The sequence below is a fragment of the Cucumis melo genome, chromosome 6 (assembly GCF_025177605.1).
Source record: "Cucumis melo cultivar AY chromosome 6, USDA_Cmelo_AY_1.0, whole genome shotgun sequence".
NCBI classification, from domain to species: Eukaryota; Viridiplantae; Streptophyta; class Magnoliopsida; order Cucurbitales; family Cucurbitaceae; genus Cucumis; species Cucumis melo.
The window spans coordinates 29,901,697-29,921,649 of record NC_066862.1 but is presented as its reverse complement, the minus strand read 5'-3'; the positions used below and the strand labels follow the sequence as shown (position 1 = coordinate 29,921,649).

Sequence of the window (19,953 nt, the reverse complement as noted above, 5' to 3'; positions counted from 1 at the left end):
AGATTCAAGATTGTTTATTTTTTAGTACATAAGAGTGGGGATATTAGCAATACAACATCTTGGTAGCTAGCACATATAATGTGTTAGTGTAGCTATGTTTCGTTTTGGCTAAGTAAATGAAACTTCAGTCTAATTAACCTCTCTAGTCCAACTTTTTGCATACTAATTGAAGGGTTACATTTATTGAAGCTGTTGAATAATTGATAGGAACAAGGAGATACATAGATTTCAACGTTCATCCTATAATATATAAAATCTAATGGTAGGATATATATTGAGGCCCCTTTCAAAATTATTGAGGTAGTTGGAACAATTGAGGAGAGGGCATTTAATAAAGATTTTTTTTTTTTTTTTTTTTTTTTTGTAAACTTTGGGGGCATAGATTTTGATTTTAGAGTGATCCACTTATGATCATTTTAATAAAATATATATTTGTATTTTTAATCCAAATATGAGAACAAGAACAAAATTTGTGTGGATTTGAAAAATCATACCAATGAAAAAGCTTACAAGCAAATTATATTATCATTTTAACTAATAAATTTTTGTGTGGCATCATATTTATAGGTGACTAAAAAAAATATTTGATGATTTGAAAGATTTTAGTCAACTCAATACAAAATCTTAGATGTGATTTAACTATATATTCAAGATGGCCCTTTTACAAGATACCAAGAAATTAATGCTATCTGGGAGGTGATTTGAAGGGGGAATTATAGTGTGTCAAACACATTGAGATATATAATCTATTAAAAGATTGACTATATAAACTTACAAAAGTTAGTTCTTCAAAGTACAACTTGTGAGGGTGAAATGTAAGTTAGGATTATGAATCTCCTCTGATATATGCTTAATGGACAACAATATGATGTTATATTTTGCCTGTTGGAGTAGGATTAGTAGACCTTCAATAATAGTCGTAAAATGTTGAGGAAAGTCATCAAGGGGCCACCAAAGAGATCAACACCAACCCATTTTTGGAGTAAATATTAATAAGAGCTTGATATTTTTCAATCCGTAGTCTCGATAGAAAAGAACAGTATCAAACCATGGGGTTCATGTACTACCTAGCATATGTCTGATAAAAAAAAAGGTATCATAATGATTATGAATGAAGACACAAGCAATTAAGACGATTAGAATGTGACAATGGAAGATGTGGGAATGACACCAAATTTCAAGACACAGTAGTGATCGAGACTATTGGGACACTATAGTAATTAATATGTCACATCTGACTCTAGCTACTGAAAGGAGCATTCTTTCCATATTTTAAATTTGCATCCAACTCTGGTGAGTGGTCTTAATTTTGCTGTGAACATATGGTCAATAAACTTCGACTCTCTATGATGAGTTTGGCCATTTGGAAATATGATTCGAAGGACTGAGACAGGTAGTAAGGTGTGGTCCATTAATTAGAAGCTAAACAACCATTTGTGAGTAATGTCAAAAGTGGAGACTTGATCATGCAACCACATGATTCGTTAGTCAGGGGTGTGGTTGTCTAGGTAGACCTTTCTTTTTCCTTTTTTTATTTTGCAAAAATGACGTGAAGATGGTCAAGTTATCGATGTTGGTCATTAAGAATAATTTTGAGCTATAAGTTAAGAAATCAAATAAAAAGTTGTATTTGATGTATCCACAACATGTGTAAGTGGGCATTCATAATATCAACATGGAGGGTTGTGACATCTTAAGATAAAAAAGTATATGATCACACATATGCTTGATTGAAGTTTTGAATCACTACCATATCAAGCTAGTGCTTTATTAATTAGACAGTTAATTAAGAACAAGTTTTGAGATGTAATGTGACTAGCAAAATATATAATAGTGTCAAGTGCCTAAATGTATCGACCAAAAAAGCTCAAATGTTGCCAATACTAATTTTACTACTTAAAGTCATAAGATCATAATTTATCTAAGCTGAGTAGATTAAAATTAAAGTTCATAGAATCTCTTCTATTGCTTTGCACCTTTCTCTGTAAGATATGATGGACTAAATGGCTTCAGTCCTCCCTAAACAAACAAGTCAAATTGTCTCTTTGTAATCTTTCTCTTATTCCTAGTCCTAATGTGATATTATAAACTTGTAGCTTAATTTGCACCTTTAAAGTCTAGTTTGAATTTAACTTTCATAGATTGTTTTATAAATAAAAACAATGATATTCAATTCAACTTGCAATGATCTTTATTTCATAGAAGAAAAATATGATATTAGAAAACTAATTTTAATTTATTGCATTCTAGTAGGTAAACAAAAGGAGTAGTTGGATTGCTATTATTATTTCATTATTCAAAATAAATTAGTCAAACAAGCCAAATCATTCCACCAATAATTAAATTATAATAATTTTCAATCATTTCAACTAGACAAATTATTTTTCATGGAGAGGACCACATTCAACGATTTAGAAAAAAACCTTTTACATAATTTTATGTCGACAAAAGATTTATCTCATGAAAAAAAGACTTGCTAAAAAAATGTAATAATAGACATAATTTAATTCAATGATTATGTACTAATTATTTCTTGGTATTCATTGATTCATCGTAATAATCATTGATTGATCGACAATTATAGTCAACGCCACTCCCAAAAGTTCAAATTTCCCTTTTTCTTTCTCTATTCCTTTTTCATATTCTATGCAAGAGACTACAAACTTTATATGCCAAAAAGGCAAAAAGGAGAGATGATATTGGGCCAGTTATACTAAAAAGTAAAAAAAGAAAAGGAGATCAGGAAGCACTTTCCCTTTAAGCATGACAAACCATTTCTGATTCCTCCAATTCAATTCCTTCTTCAGCCAGCCTCTTGTCTTTGTACACATACCATTTTGCACAAACCAAATAAATCCCAAAATTCAAAGTACTCAAAATTGCCAAAAGCCAATAGAAATTGTAAAGCTTCCCTTGGTTGAGATTATCGGCCAACCATGGCTTATTTCCAGTTATTTTGTGCACAATTGTCACCAAAAAAGAGCTCAAAAAAAACCCTAATGATAATGTGCTTAGAAACAGCCCTGTGCTCATTGTTTTCATCCCTTTAGGGCACTCCCTTAAGAAGAAATCAAGTTGCCCTATATATGTAAATGCCTCACCTGACCCCACCAAAAAAAATTGTGGTATCAACCAAAAGACACTCAATGGTACCTCGGTTGTCCCGTTAATCAGATGGTGCGAAGTCGCAACTCTTAGTCGCTTTAGCTCTGTTAGGGCTGCGGCTACCATTGCAAGGATTGACATAACTAAACCGACACCAATTCGTTGCAATGGGGTGAGGCCTTGAGGGTTTTTTAGAATCTTTCGAGCAATGGGGACGATAATTCGATCATATATAGGGACGGTTAAGAGAATGCTTCCTACGAAAAAGACGGTGAGGGAGGCGGCAGGAATGTAGAAAGATTTTCCAATGCGGCGGTCCATGGTGGTGGCTTGTGAGACAGAGAAGGTGGTCATTTGGGCATAGACTGTCCAAAACATTATGTTTGTGGCCCAAATGGGAAGCATTCTTATTACCATTTTTACTTCTTCAACATCAGTTAGGGTTGACATGTACCATTTATTCATTAATGTAATATCAGCTCCTTTTTCTGGCTCTCTTATTGCTGCTTTGTCCAAAAATCTGTAAAAAAGATGAAACAAAAAGAAAAACAAATGAAAAATCAATTCCTTGGTTTGAAGTTATTTTCATTAGGATTCAAAATTTCCTATCATCATTGCATTTTTTTAAAAGAGACTATAATTAAACTTCCAATTTTTTTTTTTTTTTGGGTGTTGTCTCAACCCAATGCAATCCAGATAGTAGTCTAAAAAAATTTGCCATTTAACAAATTTCTTTCTTTCTTTCTTTTTCTTTAATAAAGATCTATCAAATTGTTCTTTTTTTTTATTATGTACCAAAGGAAGAACATATGAGATTAGATGCCTAATCACTGTCCTAAAACGTGTATCAAAATAAACAATATGCAATATAATAGAAAAGATGTCATTTTACTTCTAGAATCAATTTGCTTTTATGCAAATTTTCAACAAAAAGATCTATTTTGAAATAGTAGACATCTTATTGAGATTAAAATAAGAATAATAATAATATAAATAAAATATTAGAGATACCCCACTAATTGAATCTTTAGAATCTTTTGTAGTAAATCAATGTTTGATGATTCACACTATCAAGGGTCTAAAGAATCCAACTAAACTTCATTTTTATTCATGGGAACAAAAAGTATGTTCCCCACAATAAAATTAAATTTACTTTTCTAAAGAACAGTAACAAATATATAGAAACAATAATTAAATTAGTTCTACTTTAAAATCTTGGAAATTGTGTAGTATATTTTTGATGAAAACAAGTTCTTGATAATAGATATGTAACATGAAAGGAATATTCTCAATCAATGGGAATAAAAAAAAAAAGGAATAGAATAATTAACTTAAAAAGTAAATAATAATAATTTAGGAACAAAGTTTACTTTAATGATTTGATACCCACAAATTTATTTTCTTAAATTTTTAAATATAGTAAAATTATTTTAGAACATGTTTTGTTATATTTGTAATAATTTGAAATTACATTTTTTTTTTATAAAATCTAAGAAAAATAAGAAAAGTAAAAAAAAAAAAAGATTAAAAAGCTAAAAAAAAAGTGAAACAAACAAACTAAATTGTATGCAAAATAGGACGTTTAGTTTAAGAGTGCTTTTCAAGTTCATGATCTAACTCGACGAAACATTATATTTATGTTTGAAGATACCCGTACGTGTTTGTAATTAAGAGTATAAATAGAAAATTAACATTTTAGACCAAAACTGTTTTCTTTTTCAAGTTGAAACTTGCCTTCAACTCATCTTTTATATTCGAAGAAATGCATATATTTGGAAACCCGAAACATAAAATGAGCCTTGAAAAATTCAGAAACCGAAAAGATAATTTTTGTACATAAGCATACAGAGAGAGAGAGAGAGAGAGAGAGAGAGAGAGAGAGAGAAGGTTAGAAGATGCTATGGAAGAAAAGGTTGAGTGGGGAGGCTAAGTGGGGAAGGTCAAAAGTGGGATAGAGACGACAAACATGACCACCAGAACACTCATTTTAATTTGGGAAGACAACCTGTCCCAATGTTAATTAATTCTCGTGACCCTTTTTTATTTTTTTCTATCAAATTATTGCAACTTTAGATCTATCTCTTATAGTGTTTTTCTTTCCTTTTCTTGTAATGTTTTGAAAATAAATTTCAAAATATTTTAAAAGATATTATATAATTTCAAATTTTGATATATTACGTAAATGTTTTTATTCATTTTTATTATATTTAAAAATTTTCCAAAACTTATTTATACATTTAACAAAATTTATTTTCTATCTGTAATAAACTGCGATTGACCTATCATTGAATATCTATAACTCGAGTACTAAAATGATAGATGTTTATCGGAGTTTATTATGGTCTTGCATGCACTTATCAATAAGGATACTCAACCCTAGCCTAGATTACTTGTTAGAAACAAAGCTCAACTATCATCGATATATGTTGAGGACCAGAGGTTTGTGGTTCGAGTTCCTTAACCCTAATTTTACTTAAAATAAAACAAGTTAAGAATGTTTATGATCAAAATAGACAATATTACATCACTAAAGGGATGTTTGAGTAATTGAGTTTTTTTATAAATTATTATTTTTTTAAATTTACCATTCAAAATTGAAATTAAATACAAAATCTCAGATTTTATATGAATCATAAAATCTGAAATTTTAGTATGTTTTTAAATATTCCTACTTAAATTACTATGAACATCAAATTCCTTAAAATGTTTTGGTGTGAAATCCTTTTCATGTTCTATTAATGGCTATTGATTCTTTGCTAAGAATCATTACAACCGTTATGCAAAAATGCAATAACTTTTTTTAAAACATTTATAACAATCACTTTTTATTTTCCTAGTACTACTTAACCATCATTTAAAGTATTATTATTGGAGTAATTAATTAATTAAATGAATGTGATATCATAAATTTTTTTTCAATTATTGATGGGTATTTTGTAGGGTATTTAATTCAAATATTTTACACCCTATACTCTTATTATTATTACTATTATTGTTGTTGTTGTTTTAAAGTAATTCTTCAACAAATACTCTCAAAAGTTTTCTAGCTAGAAAAGCAACAAAGATTAAATTTCTTAAGTTAAAAATATGAATTCTACTTTTCAAAAAAGTATTAAAAGTCTTTACTTTAGTCTTACAATTTGGCTTGTCTTTAATCCTTGCCTAAAAAAGTAAAAGCACAATTTAATCTTTCTTAAATTTAATGACTATTATTTATTTATTTAGTAAAGATAGGAATCTAACAACACTATATTTCATACTTAGCGATTTTTTTAATTTTACAATTTATTTGTTTGATTTGGTTTGTAATACATCAAACAAAAACTTAGATCAACTGATATTTTATTTGTGTTGATGACCAATATATCTGTATTGGCTCAAATCTCTCCACTTCTATTTGTATTAAAAAACATCGTAATAATAGTTTTCATTTTTTTTAAAAACAAATAAATATTTTCAAATTTTAACTTAAAATTTAAAATTATAAAACATTCCTAAATTTAATGTTGAATAATAAAGCACAATATTCGTGGTGAAGTTTGTAAACTTCATTTTTAAAAATGAAATAATTAAAAAAAAAAAAAAAGAAAGGGACTTCTAATAATGTTGCATTTAATAGTATTTAGATTAAGATTATCTCATGTATAGTTAATTAAACTAAAATATTAACAAACATGGCAAAATATCACCCTTTATTTATGATAGATTGTAAATTGCAATAGATCAAATAAATTATGCTATCTGTATCTATTATAATAGAGACAGATACCAATAACAATACATTGCGATCTAATACATGGTAATATTTTGTTTAATTTAAAAATATTTTGACCACCAATTTTGTTAAAGAAATTAAGATTTAAGAAAAGACAAAATAGAGAAAAAGGGATTTGGATTCATTGTTACAATTTTAAGGGCAGACAAAAAGCATGAGGATGGTTTCTCCAAGAAGAAAATGACTTTTGTATCAATCACTATGAAGTTTGATCATATAATTTCAAAAACAACTTTCAAAATTATTTTCAAAGCCTATTATTTTTATTATTATTTAGACCAATTCTCCACCAAACATATCTAAAGAGATAAGCCCTTTTGTTTCCTTAATTTTCTTATACAAACTCTTTATATAGTTGTCCTCTCCTCATTTTCTATAGGGCTTAATTTTATAAATCAAAAACCCTTAACATCAATTGAAAATTAAGGAAAAAGGAAAAGAAAAAAAAAATCAAACAAGAATCTTGAATTTTTAAGTAGGAATAAATGATATCTCTCTTATTATTTGGTAGAACTATTAAGAATATTATAGTCCATGTGGTCCTTTGGAAAAGAAAAACAAAACAAACATGTTCTTAGATGTGAAGGGTGAAAGATTTTATTCTATGTCACTATTTATTAAAATATTTAAAAATAGTTTAATAAGTTTTCGTCTATAATTATTTGGTTTTTAAAAAAGAAAATTAGATTGAAAGACTATAAAATTTTGATATATTTTGTAAATATTTTCAATATTTTCCTTCCTTCTAATAATTTTCGAAATATGTTATAATTAATGATTGTCCTTTGACGTAGTAATTTAATTTGAGCTTATTTACTTTATATGGTGTATATTAATTAAAGAGAAAAGGGAAAAAGAAGGAACTCAAAGGACTAACCTGAATTGTTTAGAACGAGGAAGCTTTTGTTTCTTCATCTTCCCGTTTCTCCTTTCATCTTCAAAGTCATCAATGTCGAACAAAAACGACGAATCCGTCGGCAAATCCATATTTCGTTTCCTCCAAGCAGCAACAATAACCGTAGCGATCTGTGTCAACGGGCTACCGACCAACTTCTTGAATCGATATTTTTTCGTTCCGGAGACAAATACAACTAATCCAGCTACAATGGCACAAGCACAGATACCGTACCCCCATTGTCGCCCTAAATTATCTTGAATGTAGACAAGAACCGTCACGGCAGCGAGCGATCCAATACTAATAAAGAAGAAGAACCAGTTAAAGAAGGCAGACATTTGGGCTCTCTCCTCTTTATCTGACTCATCAAACTGATCTGAACCGAAACCGGAGACACTGGATTTTAATCCACCGGTGCCGAGAGCGGTCGTGTAAAGAGCGATGTAGAGGATCGTCAGTTGAAAGTCGGTGGCGGGAGCACAATGTGACGACGACTCCACTGTGCATCTCGGCGGGCGGAGGGAAGGGATTATGGTAGAAATGGTTAAGATTGTAACACCCTATAGAAAAAAAAAAAAGTTGATATATCCAATTTTCAAACCACACACCTAAATAATGCAAAAGTTTTATATACACATAATTATAAAAAAAAAAAAAAAAATTACAGTTGCTTGGATGGCTGCAAAGATGGCAATTGTGAGGTACCTAAAAAAATGAAAAGAAATATTCAAAGTGAGACAAAAATAAAGACAACCTTAAAGGAAGAAAATCTAAAAAGTTTTTTATTTTTAAAAAATTAGAACCTGCCAAGAAATGTATCAGCAATGAAACCACCAAGAAGACAAAGCATAAAGGAAGTGCCAAGAAAATTAGTGACAATATTAGCAGAAACTGCATTCCCCAAATGCATAGTTCCTGTCATATATGTCACCAAATTCACAGCAATTCCAAGTGTTGTAAGCCTCTCTACAGCCTCACCTCCTGAAAAATAAAAAATAAAAAAGAAAAAGATTTATTTTTTGAACCGACTTTTCGAGACATCTGATATGAATGAAAAGAGGAAGGATGTGTTTAAATTGAGACCGAGAATCATGGCAGCTGCTGTCCATCGACCGGTTTTGGAGCGGTCGGCGGGGCGGCCTTTGTAGTCCCAAGCATCTTGGAGAATAGCTTTGGTTTGTGAGTGAGTGGAGGAATTCATGGCTGTTGAAATTAAAGAAGAAAAATGGTGTTTTTTTTAAAGTTTGTGTATGCAAATAAGTGTTGAGAGAGAGAGAGAGAGATGGGAGATATGTGTGTGGTTTGGGCAATCAATGAAGAGAGGAAAGGGGTTTTTTTATAGGGTGGAAAATGATTGAGAAAGATCAAATATAGTCACTTCATTTATTATTATTTTTTATTATTTTCGAAATTGGTCAGTTAGACTTTGTATTATTAACTTATTGGTTTTCATTCTGAAGTGTTTTGGAGTAACTATGGAAAAAAAAAAGTCTTTTCTTTTAAAATATATTTTTTAAAAATGAATTTAAAAATCTATTTCCTAAAATTTGTTTTTAAGTTTTTTTTTCAATTAATTATTATTTAATCTCATTTTTAAATGTATTTTAAAAAGTTATCAAAAATGATTTCTATACTTCTTTTATTAAATTAATTATGTTGCTACAATGTTTCTATTAGAAAAGATTTGTCACAAAACATATATTATTTAAAATTTCTTTTTGGAATTAATCATTTTTAAAGTTCGTTGAATTTTAATTCTTATACTTTAAATAAATATAAAATATAGTATATCAAAGCAAACTTTTTGTTGAAATTTGTTAAATAAACAATAATAATTTTTATGTGTTCGAGAATTCAATACGGATATATTTTAAAAATTTGTAGTAAAAATGTTAATAAATAATATTTAAGATTTACGAAAAGTACCTAAACTAATTAGACATTTAAAAGTACACAGACTAAAGTTAAACATCAATAAAAAAAGGGTTACATAAATATCACAAACTACCAAACTTATTTACTGTCTGTCTAACAAAGCGCATAAAGTTAGCCATTTTTTTAAATATTTTAGGTTTTTCCTTCTCTTCTTTTCTCTTCTCACAATGAAATCGAATTTCTTTCATCGTCTTTCTCATTGATTTCTTCATCGTCTTTCTTCCTTTCCTTTTCTTTCTTTCTGCGATTTCTTTCCATCATCTTTCTTATTTTTCAATTGTTTTCTTACGTCGTTAAATCTTTCCATCGTATTTCTCCTTTTCCTTTTTTTTTTTTCACTTCGATTTCTTTCCATCGTATTTTTCTTTTCTGATTTTGCAATTTCTTTCAACCGCCTTTCTTCTTTTTTGATTCTTTTTTACGTCGTTTAATATTTTCATCGCCTTTCTTCTTTTTTGATTAATTTTTATATCGTTTAATCTTTCCATCGTTTTTTTTCTTCTTTTTTTTTGCTGTGATTTCTTTCTAGTATTTCTTCTTTTTCTCCTTCTTTTTTTTACGTCTTTTAAGTTTGGATAAAAAAATCTAAACGATCGTGTAAAAAAAATAGCAAAATCTAAAAAATCGTGTATATAAAAAATCTTAAAAAAATCATTTAGATTGGAGTAGTCAAATATAAACGATCGTGTAAAAAAATAAATCATTGGTAGACAAATCTAAACGATCGTGTGCCAAAAGAATTAAAAAAATCGTTTAGCCAAATCTAAACGATCGTGTAGACAAATTTAAACGATCGTATAAAAAAATAAACGATCATGTATCAAAAGAATTTTAAAAAATCGTTTAGTCAAATCTAAACGATCATGTACCAAATTTTGAAAAAAAATCATCCACAAATCTAAACAATCAAATCTAAAGGATGTAATAACCAAATTTAAACGTAACCAAATTAAACGATAGAATTGAAAAAATAAATTGTAGTCATATGTAAACGATCGTGTACCAAACAATAGACAAATCTAAACGATCGCAAATATATTACACGTGCATTGTCGACGGCGTAGTTGACACGACAATTTTGGTATTTTACACGGTGGGTCTCTGAATTTTTTTTTTTTTTTTTGAATTGTTCTATACTTTGTAAATACTTTGTCGAAGACCCCATCAGAACTAAACTACTATTTTAATTAAAAAAATATTACACATATTAACCTTCTCTTTATAAAATTTGCGAGTATGAGTACATTGGGCATTTCTTGCATGAAACAATTATTCTTATATTTAGATAGAAATTAACTTCAAATCAATTTAATGTTTTCATTAATCCGTAGTCTATTGTGCAGGGAAGGGCCCCTTGGAGCCACCGATTTACACTATATCACTCTCAAAGCAATAAAAAAAAAAAAAAATTTAAATCCTATGAAATTCGAATATATATATGTATATATAGTATTTTGGTGTTTGCTATTTACATTTTGTTAACTATATTTAACAAAATGATCACATATGACTTGTATTATAGATGTCTAAGTTGCTAACAAAAATCTAAAATTTCAATTTTGAGAAAAAGGTGGCAAAGCAATTTTTGGTATAGATACTTTGGTTGTTGACATACAAGACCCTTTCAAAACTTATGTTAAAAATTAACAAAATTATATAATTATTATTATGATTAATGTTTTAATATTTTGAGTGAAGTGATTGAAATAATAGCCTCCATGTCCTCACAAAAGTAGAAGCATAAAAAGGGTAGGAAATAATATTCGTAAGCCATGTGAAGTTAGAAAAATATGGTCCATAGAAATTAAAACAAAATGTTCTTTTTTAATTTTAGTGTAAAAATAGAATTTTTCTTCATTTCTCAATTATCATTTCAATCATTTATCCCTAAAGGACAGGATTAGGGTATGATGGAGTGTATGAAGCCAACTCATCAATTTTAATATTATTCTATGCGTTGAATTTGGTAATATTACCTTTTTCTTCTCTTCTTTCTTTAAAGAAAATTGTATATATACAAATATGTGTGTGTGTGTATTATTAGATAACCAAACCAAACTTATAAGCCATATGGAGCCTTTTCATGACATGCTACAAGATGCACTTCAATCAATTATTTTCTTGGTCAAAATTTCAAATCAATGTCTTTTCTTAAAAAGAAAAATATCAAAAGCATAAGCTATCTACAAAAGAAAAACCTTCTAATTTGGAGAGATAGTAATTGAAATATCGTAATTACAAGAGAGTTTATCTTTGGAGTAAAAAAAGTCAACCATTATGATGATATTTTCTAATTTGAAATCTTACTATCTTCTCGGAAGATTAGGTTGTTTAGCTCGAGTCAAACCTTTAAATGAAGAAAAATTGCATCAGATGACAAAAAGAAAAAAAAAAAAGCTCATAACTTTTCTTTTTTGCATATTGCAAATATGATAAGCATGACAAATAATTAGATATATCAGACGACTATTAAAAAACTATCATCTATTGTAAGGCTATCAAAGAGTTGTTCGGTTTTAAATTTGCTGTTTTTGCAATTTAGAAAAGGTAGTGACATGAGTCCTATTATCATTTTTTTTTTCTATTTTTACAAATGTCCCCTTAATCAAAACTCATAAATTTAAGTTTAAGCTCAAATTAAAATTTGGAGTACAATGATAATTTTTTTGGTTAAAACGACAAACTTTTCACTTGGACAACTAGCTATTATTAGGCTATATGAAGTCAACATTGCTCCCTTACAACATTGTCCCCTTGAGTATTTGCTAGGAGTGTTATTTGGTCATCCTTTCCATGCATTTCATTTAACTTCCATACGAAATTGCCTTTCAAAATTCGTTAACATGGGAGTAAAAACTTTCGTTGGTAATTCATAACTAGGATTCAAATTTTGAGTACATAATGATACATAGTTTACTTTTTCTTTTTTCCTTTTAAATTCAGTATCTTGTACACACTTTCTAATACAGGTACGTTATTATATGACATGATATTAAATTTACTTTTACCTGTTGTTTTTTACTTTTTTTAATCGATCAATGATTTAATATAATATTAAAGTAAGTTGGTCCACACATCTTGAGTGCAAACTCCTCCAATATACTTTCCTCCCTAATTAATTAATATCGATTTCATCTAAAAGAAGAAAAGGTGTGTTAATTTGAGGATAGGATACTAAACTTATTTTCATTCATTCGTATGCTTTTTGAGTCAATTAAAGATTTTACCTATTTAAAATTATGAATGTTTTTTTAGTTGAAGGATTTTCTTTTATATACCTTGTGTTAATTTGTGATTGAGTTAATTTTAGGAAATATATATTGCTTGATTCTTATTGAATATTGAATTTTATAGTAATGCATTATTGATTGAGTTTTAAGTGATTTAGTAGTACTTGTTGGTTGACGAATTAATAGCTCCATAAAAGAGCTATCCTTAGTCCCAATATAAATTGTGCTTTATAAGAATGCTTTGTGTGTTTAATTAAATGGTTTCTTTGCAAGAAATCTATCATAAGATGTATTTTGGAGCATTAGTAAGGGTGGATCAGATTTGAATTAGAGCATTTTAGAAGCCTATTTCAGGGATTGAAGCATAGAACGAAGGAAGAAAAAAATTGAAAAGAAATATTCATACGATGTTTTAGATGATGCCTGAAGATACAGGCTAATGTTGTGACACTGTCACCCGTTATTATATAAAAGATGTTTTTTCTTTTTTTCTTTTAAGTTTTGTGTGTTTTAATGTGATTTCGTGTTGAATTTGACTAATTTTGACAAAGTTTTTTAAGGTTTACTTGATTTTTGAACGTAACGAATAACCTTCGTTCCAAATATCAAGATTTGATGTTTGGTTAGACATGATCAAATCCCTTGAGTTTTACTGTTGGGTATGATTGCCAACAATTGCCAAATTAGGATAGAGAGAGGTTGAATTTGGATTTAAGAGAAAAATGTTTTTAAAATACTAAGTTGAGTAGCTTTTAAACATTCTATTTTTTTTAAATAATTTATTTTTTAAATTAAACATTTGAAAAGATAATCCAAACACATAATTAGTATATTACCGAGGTTTGTTTTTTGAGATCGAACTACTAAAACACATAAAATGTTAGATAAATTAAGTTCGAGAGCCTTTGCTTTGGTTTTGGTTTGGCCACTTCTAAATACTACAAATATTTAACTTTGCTTTGTTATATGAATTGGTTTTTTTATTGGAGTCCCTTGAAGATTCTTCCACATATTATGATCCTTTTAGTACTTTCTTTTTTAATTGTTAATTTCATTCACTAGAAGAAATATGCCCTTTAATGTCGGTTGGAAAAAATGAAAATGGAGCTTTAATGTCGCTTTTTGAAATGCGGATGTTTAATGTCGGTTTAAAACCGACATTAAAGAGAGAGCTTTAATGTCGGTTTAAAACCGACATTAAAGGTATAGTTAATTTTTTTTTATTTTTAAAAAACTTAAATACCTTCTCTCTTACTTTACTCTTTTATTTCTCACGATCCCTCGCCACACGATTTCTTCCCTCTCCTTATCAATTTCTTCCATCTCTTCTCAATCTCATTTTCAACCTCTTCTCCGACGAATAGTCACCGCGCACACAATCGTCGTCCCTTGTGTCCAGCCATCGCCACGTCTGTTACTATTGTGCTCGTTCGTTGTCTGTTCACAGTCCTCATTCCTCACGTTTGCGCGTTCGTGCCCAGCCCTCGCTACCACCGTTCCTAGCCCTTTCGTCGACCACTAGCTGCTAAAAAGCTTTTCCCACTCTTTCACGACTTCATCGATGTTCTTTCTTCTCGTTCTTGCTGTGAAATCTCATTTTCAATACTTCAATCCCTTTTTTTCTTCCGTACAAAATTGGAGAACATAGTTTCATCCGAGGTTAGGGATTTTCTTTTATGTTAAAGCACTTGAGTGTGGTTTTATCCTTTTAGGTTTAATATATACATATGTTCCCTTAACTCTGGAAATTGCTGAGCTTTCTTTTAGGTTTATTCTTTTATGGAACTGAACGCAACTGCTGAGCTTTCCTATTGGAGACGTTCGTATGGATTGTTTTACGAACGTTTTTCCAACGTTTTACGATTGTTTTTCCAACTTTCCTATTGGAAAAAGCATCATCGGCGCATGAATTGTTTTTCATGAGGAACAGAATGTTGAAGGAAGGAGATAGGAGACGTTCGTACCTTCCATACCGGCAAGACCTCGTCGGATTCTGGGCAAATCTCAACACCGTGAGCAAAGCATTACCTCCATTCTAAGCCGCTCAATAGGTTCTACTACTAAATTCAATATTTAGATTAATTATTTTTTATTAATTTTCATGATAATCGTAATTCTCCGAACATATCCATGAGTTTTTGATCATCTTCAAACACAAAAACGGTTGGATTATTTGACTGTATATATATGAATAGTTGTTTGATCTATGAACTCCATGATTTCTTAGGTGTTTAGCTTAAGAAATGTAGTCGATATAGATAGGAGTTCTAAACTATACTCTTTGATTTACGACTAAATTTGTTTTCTAAAATTTTACTTCATTCCTTTGTAAGTGTTTGAATAATTTTCATTGATCGAATTCAGTTCTTTTTTTTTTTTTCTTTTTTTTTTCACCAAGTGGGTATCTCTTGACTTTCTTTCTTCTAAAGTGTAAGAAAATATTATATGTGGTATGTACAAAAGACACTAGAAAACTAGAAAACAATTGAATGATGGATGAGTTGACAAAAAAAATAATGATTTGTTACTTAAATTAAACAGTTCTAGAACTTCAAATTTTTTTTATTAGATTCCAATTGTTGGTTGGGGGGTACAGTAAGAAATAAGTTGGTTGGGGGGTACAGTAAGAAATAAGTAGGATTCTTTATATATAACAGTTCAACATGGATTTAAAAAAATTGATGTCTTATAATTTGAAGGTATTTTAAAATGCTTTCCTTTGACATACATTTGTGTGTGTAATAGGCTCTTGGAATACTTTTTGAAGAATTCTATGTATACATTATATTTCATTTCTTATTTCATTTCTTAATACTCTAACTAAACAAGTGGATAGTTGCTTGTGAACATAGAACTTTGAGTATGCTTTTTATGACTTTGGGACACGTTTGACTAGGGTCATTTTCTTTTGTATTTTGTTTTTGAAAATTGAATATGTTTGTTTGCATCGATGATCTGATTCGGAATTTTGTTTATTGTTGCTAGTGGAATTTAGATTTCACCTTGCGCTATGTGAAAAGATGAGGAAGATGCATTCTTGAGTTATTAGTTTATGCTCATAAGATGTTTGATGAAATGTCTCGTAAAAGTCTCTTTTTCTTATGCATTGAGTGAGCATTTTGTTTGGTTTTTTAGTATTATTTTTGTGAATGTAGGTTGTTCAAAAGATGCAAACTCCTAAGGAATGTTGGTTTTAACATAGGAAACATATTGTATCATTGTATTATTTATTTCTTTTGTCATTAAACTAAAAGGTTTTGGTTAATATTTATATTCTTCATCTAAGACTTGCTACTATTCTGGTATATAGGTGATTAAGGGGGTTTCCCATGTACAAAGTAGAAGAATGGGCAGTAAACTGAAGTTTGAACTTGAGAGATTTCTCAGTTTTGATTTGTGTTCTTCTCCCTATACTCAAACAAATAAACACAAAGAAGGACGCTGAGCTAGAAACAGAGGCCATGGTAAAAGATAGTATTAGATTCATCAACTTTTGGTGTTATATTATTAATTCTGATTTAAATCTGAATTTGTTATTTGTTTGCAATTGGTATATGTTGCTAAAAAAATCAACATCTTTTAGTCCTTTTTGCTTACTTCTCTTACGCTGTTTGGTACTATCCTGCTTGGACAATATCACAGGGATACTTGCTGTAGCTTACTATAGAATGAGTCATTTTATATGTAGCGGTTGAACATAAAGTTCCTTTACAGTAAACATTGCTTACTCCTCTTGGACTTATATGTGCATTGTTTCCTGCTGCAAGAAGTTGAATCCGTTTCGTTATTTTGTGTGTGTGTGTTTTTTTTTTGTTGGTTTGTTCTATCTTTCTTGTTTTCAATGCTTAGAGAAGTAGGATTTAGCTCATCTGGTTAAAGGAGAGGTTAGTTTAATATGTTAGGGGAAGTTGTCACTGCAAAAGTTGTATTTGAAAGATGGGTTTTTGTGTGTGTGTGTGTGTATTTGCTATATGAGGGGAAGTTCATTCTGAAGTGCTTAGTTCACTAGCTTGGCTGCAAATGCACCGGCATTTGTGGTGTTACATTATGTAATAGGACCTGAATGTAAAAATATATGAATACCCTTAGCATGCACACAACTAAGTATATCTTTTTGATTGCTATTTTCATGAGACACCTCTGATGAAATTTGTTTCTTGTTAAAAATAGATAGCTTTTTTTCCTTCATTTTACTCTGTGGCAATGATAAGTTTTCTAGTTTCTAAGTTTCTGACCAAATTTTTTTACACCCAAGAAGATATTTGGTATTTCTTAGGCTAGGTTTGGTTTAGGCTTGGGATGGTTTTGACATCTTATCATCACTTATGGAGAAATATTCCACTAGTTGCTTCTTTCTGACAAGGTTACTATAGTCGATATTTCTTCATGTTTATATCAACTTTCCTTGTAATTCAGATTTACAAAATAGTTTTTCTCTTTCTTGCTTAAGCTTTGTATTGTTCATCTAAGGCCTTTCAAAGTTCTATTGACTATATTTGATGTGTTTCTTGTGCAAATACTTTAAGAGTGAGGAATTTGTAGAGGCATCCTGATAAGGAGTAGCCAGTAGGTCATTTGCTATCCACTTCTTGAACTAATACTTATTACAAATATGACATTTTGTGAGCGTCAAGCTTGCTTCCCTTGATGGTAGGAGAGGCTTTAGTGTGCTCTAGAAGATAGTTTATGTTATCAAATATGAGGGAAGAATAATTTTACTTTTTAGTATAGGTGTTGCCAGGAGGTGGGTGAGTTGAAAGTTTCTATCTATGTGCAAATATAGAGTTGCTTACAACACACGGGACATGTCTAAAGTTATAGTGTTTGTTTCCTGTGATTAATTTCTAAAAAAATATACTTAGTAGGCTGGTTAATGTTGTTAAACAGAAACCAAATAGCAGTGAACCTAGGAGAACTTGATGACTTGCTTTAGCTGTAGGAAGATGCTAAAATTTTGTTCTTTTCATTCAAGGTTCTTGTTGATTATGGGTTAAAGAGTTAGTTATATTATGGGTTAATTTGTATGAGGCAGTTTCTTGTGAAAAGTATGAGGCAGTTGAAGAAGTTAAATGACTTGTGGTGGTAGTATTCAGTGTCAAACTCGTGTGGTTTTTAACTTGAAAAGAAAGAGGAAAAATATGAGACTTAGTCCGATGCAGATTAGTGTTTTGAGTCTTTTAACTAATTGTTAGTGGGATAAATGCAGTTACTTTATCAAAAACAAAGAAGAAAGGAAGGGACCACAAGAAATCAATGGTGGAATCGATCAGGCAGGCTGTGGAAAATTACAACTCAGTGATATGAATGTACTTCCTCTATGTTGTTTGGTTAGCTTCTCGATTGCACAAGAAAAGATATAAATAATAAATAGCACATTTTATAAATAATAAAGAAGAGGTTGAGAGGTAAATAAGCATGCACTGTTTAAAAATCGACAAGCTCTGCCATAAAGTAGCAATTTTGACAAGTTGCTATTTCATTTTAAATTTATATACCTTGGTATTTAGATTTCATGAATTATGCATTCTGGTTTTATTTGTAACCTTTTATTGATCATTAAATTGTTTCTGGTGTGGCCTTAGTTGTGTGCTTTTTTTGCTTCATAGGTTACTGATGGAGAGAGATTGCCTTTAGCTGTTAAGGAGATGGGAACTTGTGATCTTTATCCTCAAGTAAGTTATTTACATCTGCGTTTGAATTCTCTGTATATTTTGTCATGAATTGGTTGGAGCTATTCCTTTATCTTATAAAAAACCTTTGATTGTAGCCTCCAGTGATATTTTAATATTTTCAATATATATAATGTTTATAGATGTGTATGTCAATATTTTTAATATACACGAGCACTTTCCATGAACACCGCTTTTGCCCGTGTTTGCTGAGTTTTAGTTCAGAACCTCTCAAGAACTTTTCTTAGGTTCTTGGCCCCATTTTTCTGCTACTGTTATGTTTTATTCTAAGTCAATGAAGTTGTTGAGTCTGAGTTCAATTCCCAATTATAGTTTCTTGTAGAGTTGTAGTTACTTGTAGAGTTGTAGTTACTTGATAGTTACATTAATTCATATACCACGGGTAGAATATGTTTGGCTACCAATTCAAGTTACATATCAAAGAAGGGGCAAAAAGGTCAATGGAGGTCAATCGTCGATCAGGCATGAATAGAAAGTTGATAACAATTTGTTCATGGGAAGTTAACAAAATCTTGCCTTTGTTTGGAACTATCATATCATCCTCATTTTGATATTTTGATATTTCTACTAACAACTAGGTCTTAACATTGTTAGTTATCAATTCAACCATCTTGATGTCTTTTACAGGGAGTTATCACTAAACAAATGACTGCAATAGAAGAAATGGTTGCAAGTGAGTACAATTAGCCAGACCCTCATCTTTGTGACAAGATCTTGAAGTTAGTCATTTGTGAAGCGTTCTAGTTTGCTATTAGTTGCAGTTTTAGTTATTGCTCTCTCAATATATTCTTTTTCTTTCTTTTTTTTCAAAAGATGATCAGTGTAATAATTAAGCTTCATAATTTCTGTGTTTGGATCCAAGTTGTATATAAATGTACACATTATTAAGATTTCATTTTGTATATGTACAAGTAAAAGATTTCATTTTTAACTATTTGGTGTCATACAAAATGGACAATAATGCAAGGATTTAATAAAAATAAATTTGAAAAAAACGACATTAAAGACATCGTTAATGTCGGTTTCAAAACGACATTAAAGACAGCTTTAATGTCGGTTAAAAAAAATTAAAGACATCTTTAATGTCGGTGGAAAAGCGACATTAAAGATGTATCATAAGCGACATTAAAGATATATTTAATGTCGGTTATCCACCGACATTAAAGATGAACCGACATTAAAGGCCTTTAATAACACCTTCAAAGATGTCGGTTTATAACCGACATTGAAGGCCTTTAATGTCGGTTTATAACCGACATTAAAGATGTCTTTAATGTCGGTTATAAACCGACATTAAAGCCCAACCGACATTAAAGCCCTTTA

At 29.9% G+C, this 19,953-nt stretch overlaps 1 protein-coding gene across 1 annotated transcript; it reads right to left on the bottom strand.

Moving 5' to 3' along the window:
* Window positions 1–2,502: 2,502 nt before the first annotated feature.
* Window positions 2,503–9,099, bottom strand: LOC103490905 (protein NRT1/ PTR FAMILY 6.3-like). The gene is made up of 5 exons (XM_008450650.3): window positions 8,859–9,099; window positions 8,579–8,756; window positions 8,441–8,480; window positions 7,758–8,335; window positions 2,503–3,625 (listed from the first exon to the last, which is right to left on the bottom strand). Exons 1-5 carry the CDS (start codon window positions 8,974–8,976, stop codon window positions 2,758–2,760), a joined length of 1,782 nt encoding a protein of 593 aa, XP_008448872.1. The 5' UTR covers window positions 8,977–9,099; the 3' UTR covers window positions 2,503–2,757.
* Between the last annotated feature and the right edge of the window lie 10,854 nt (window positions 9,100–19,953).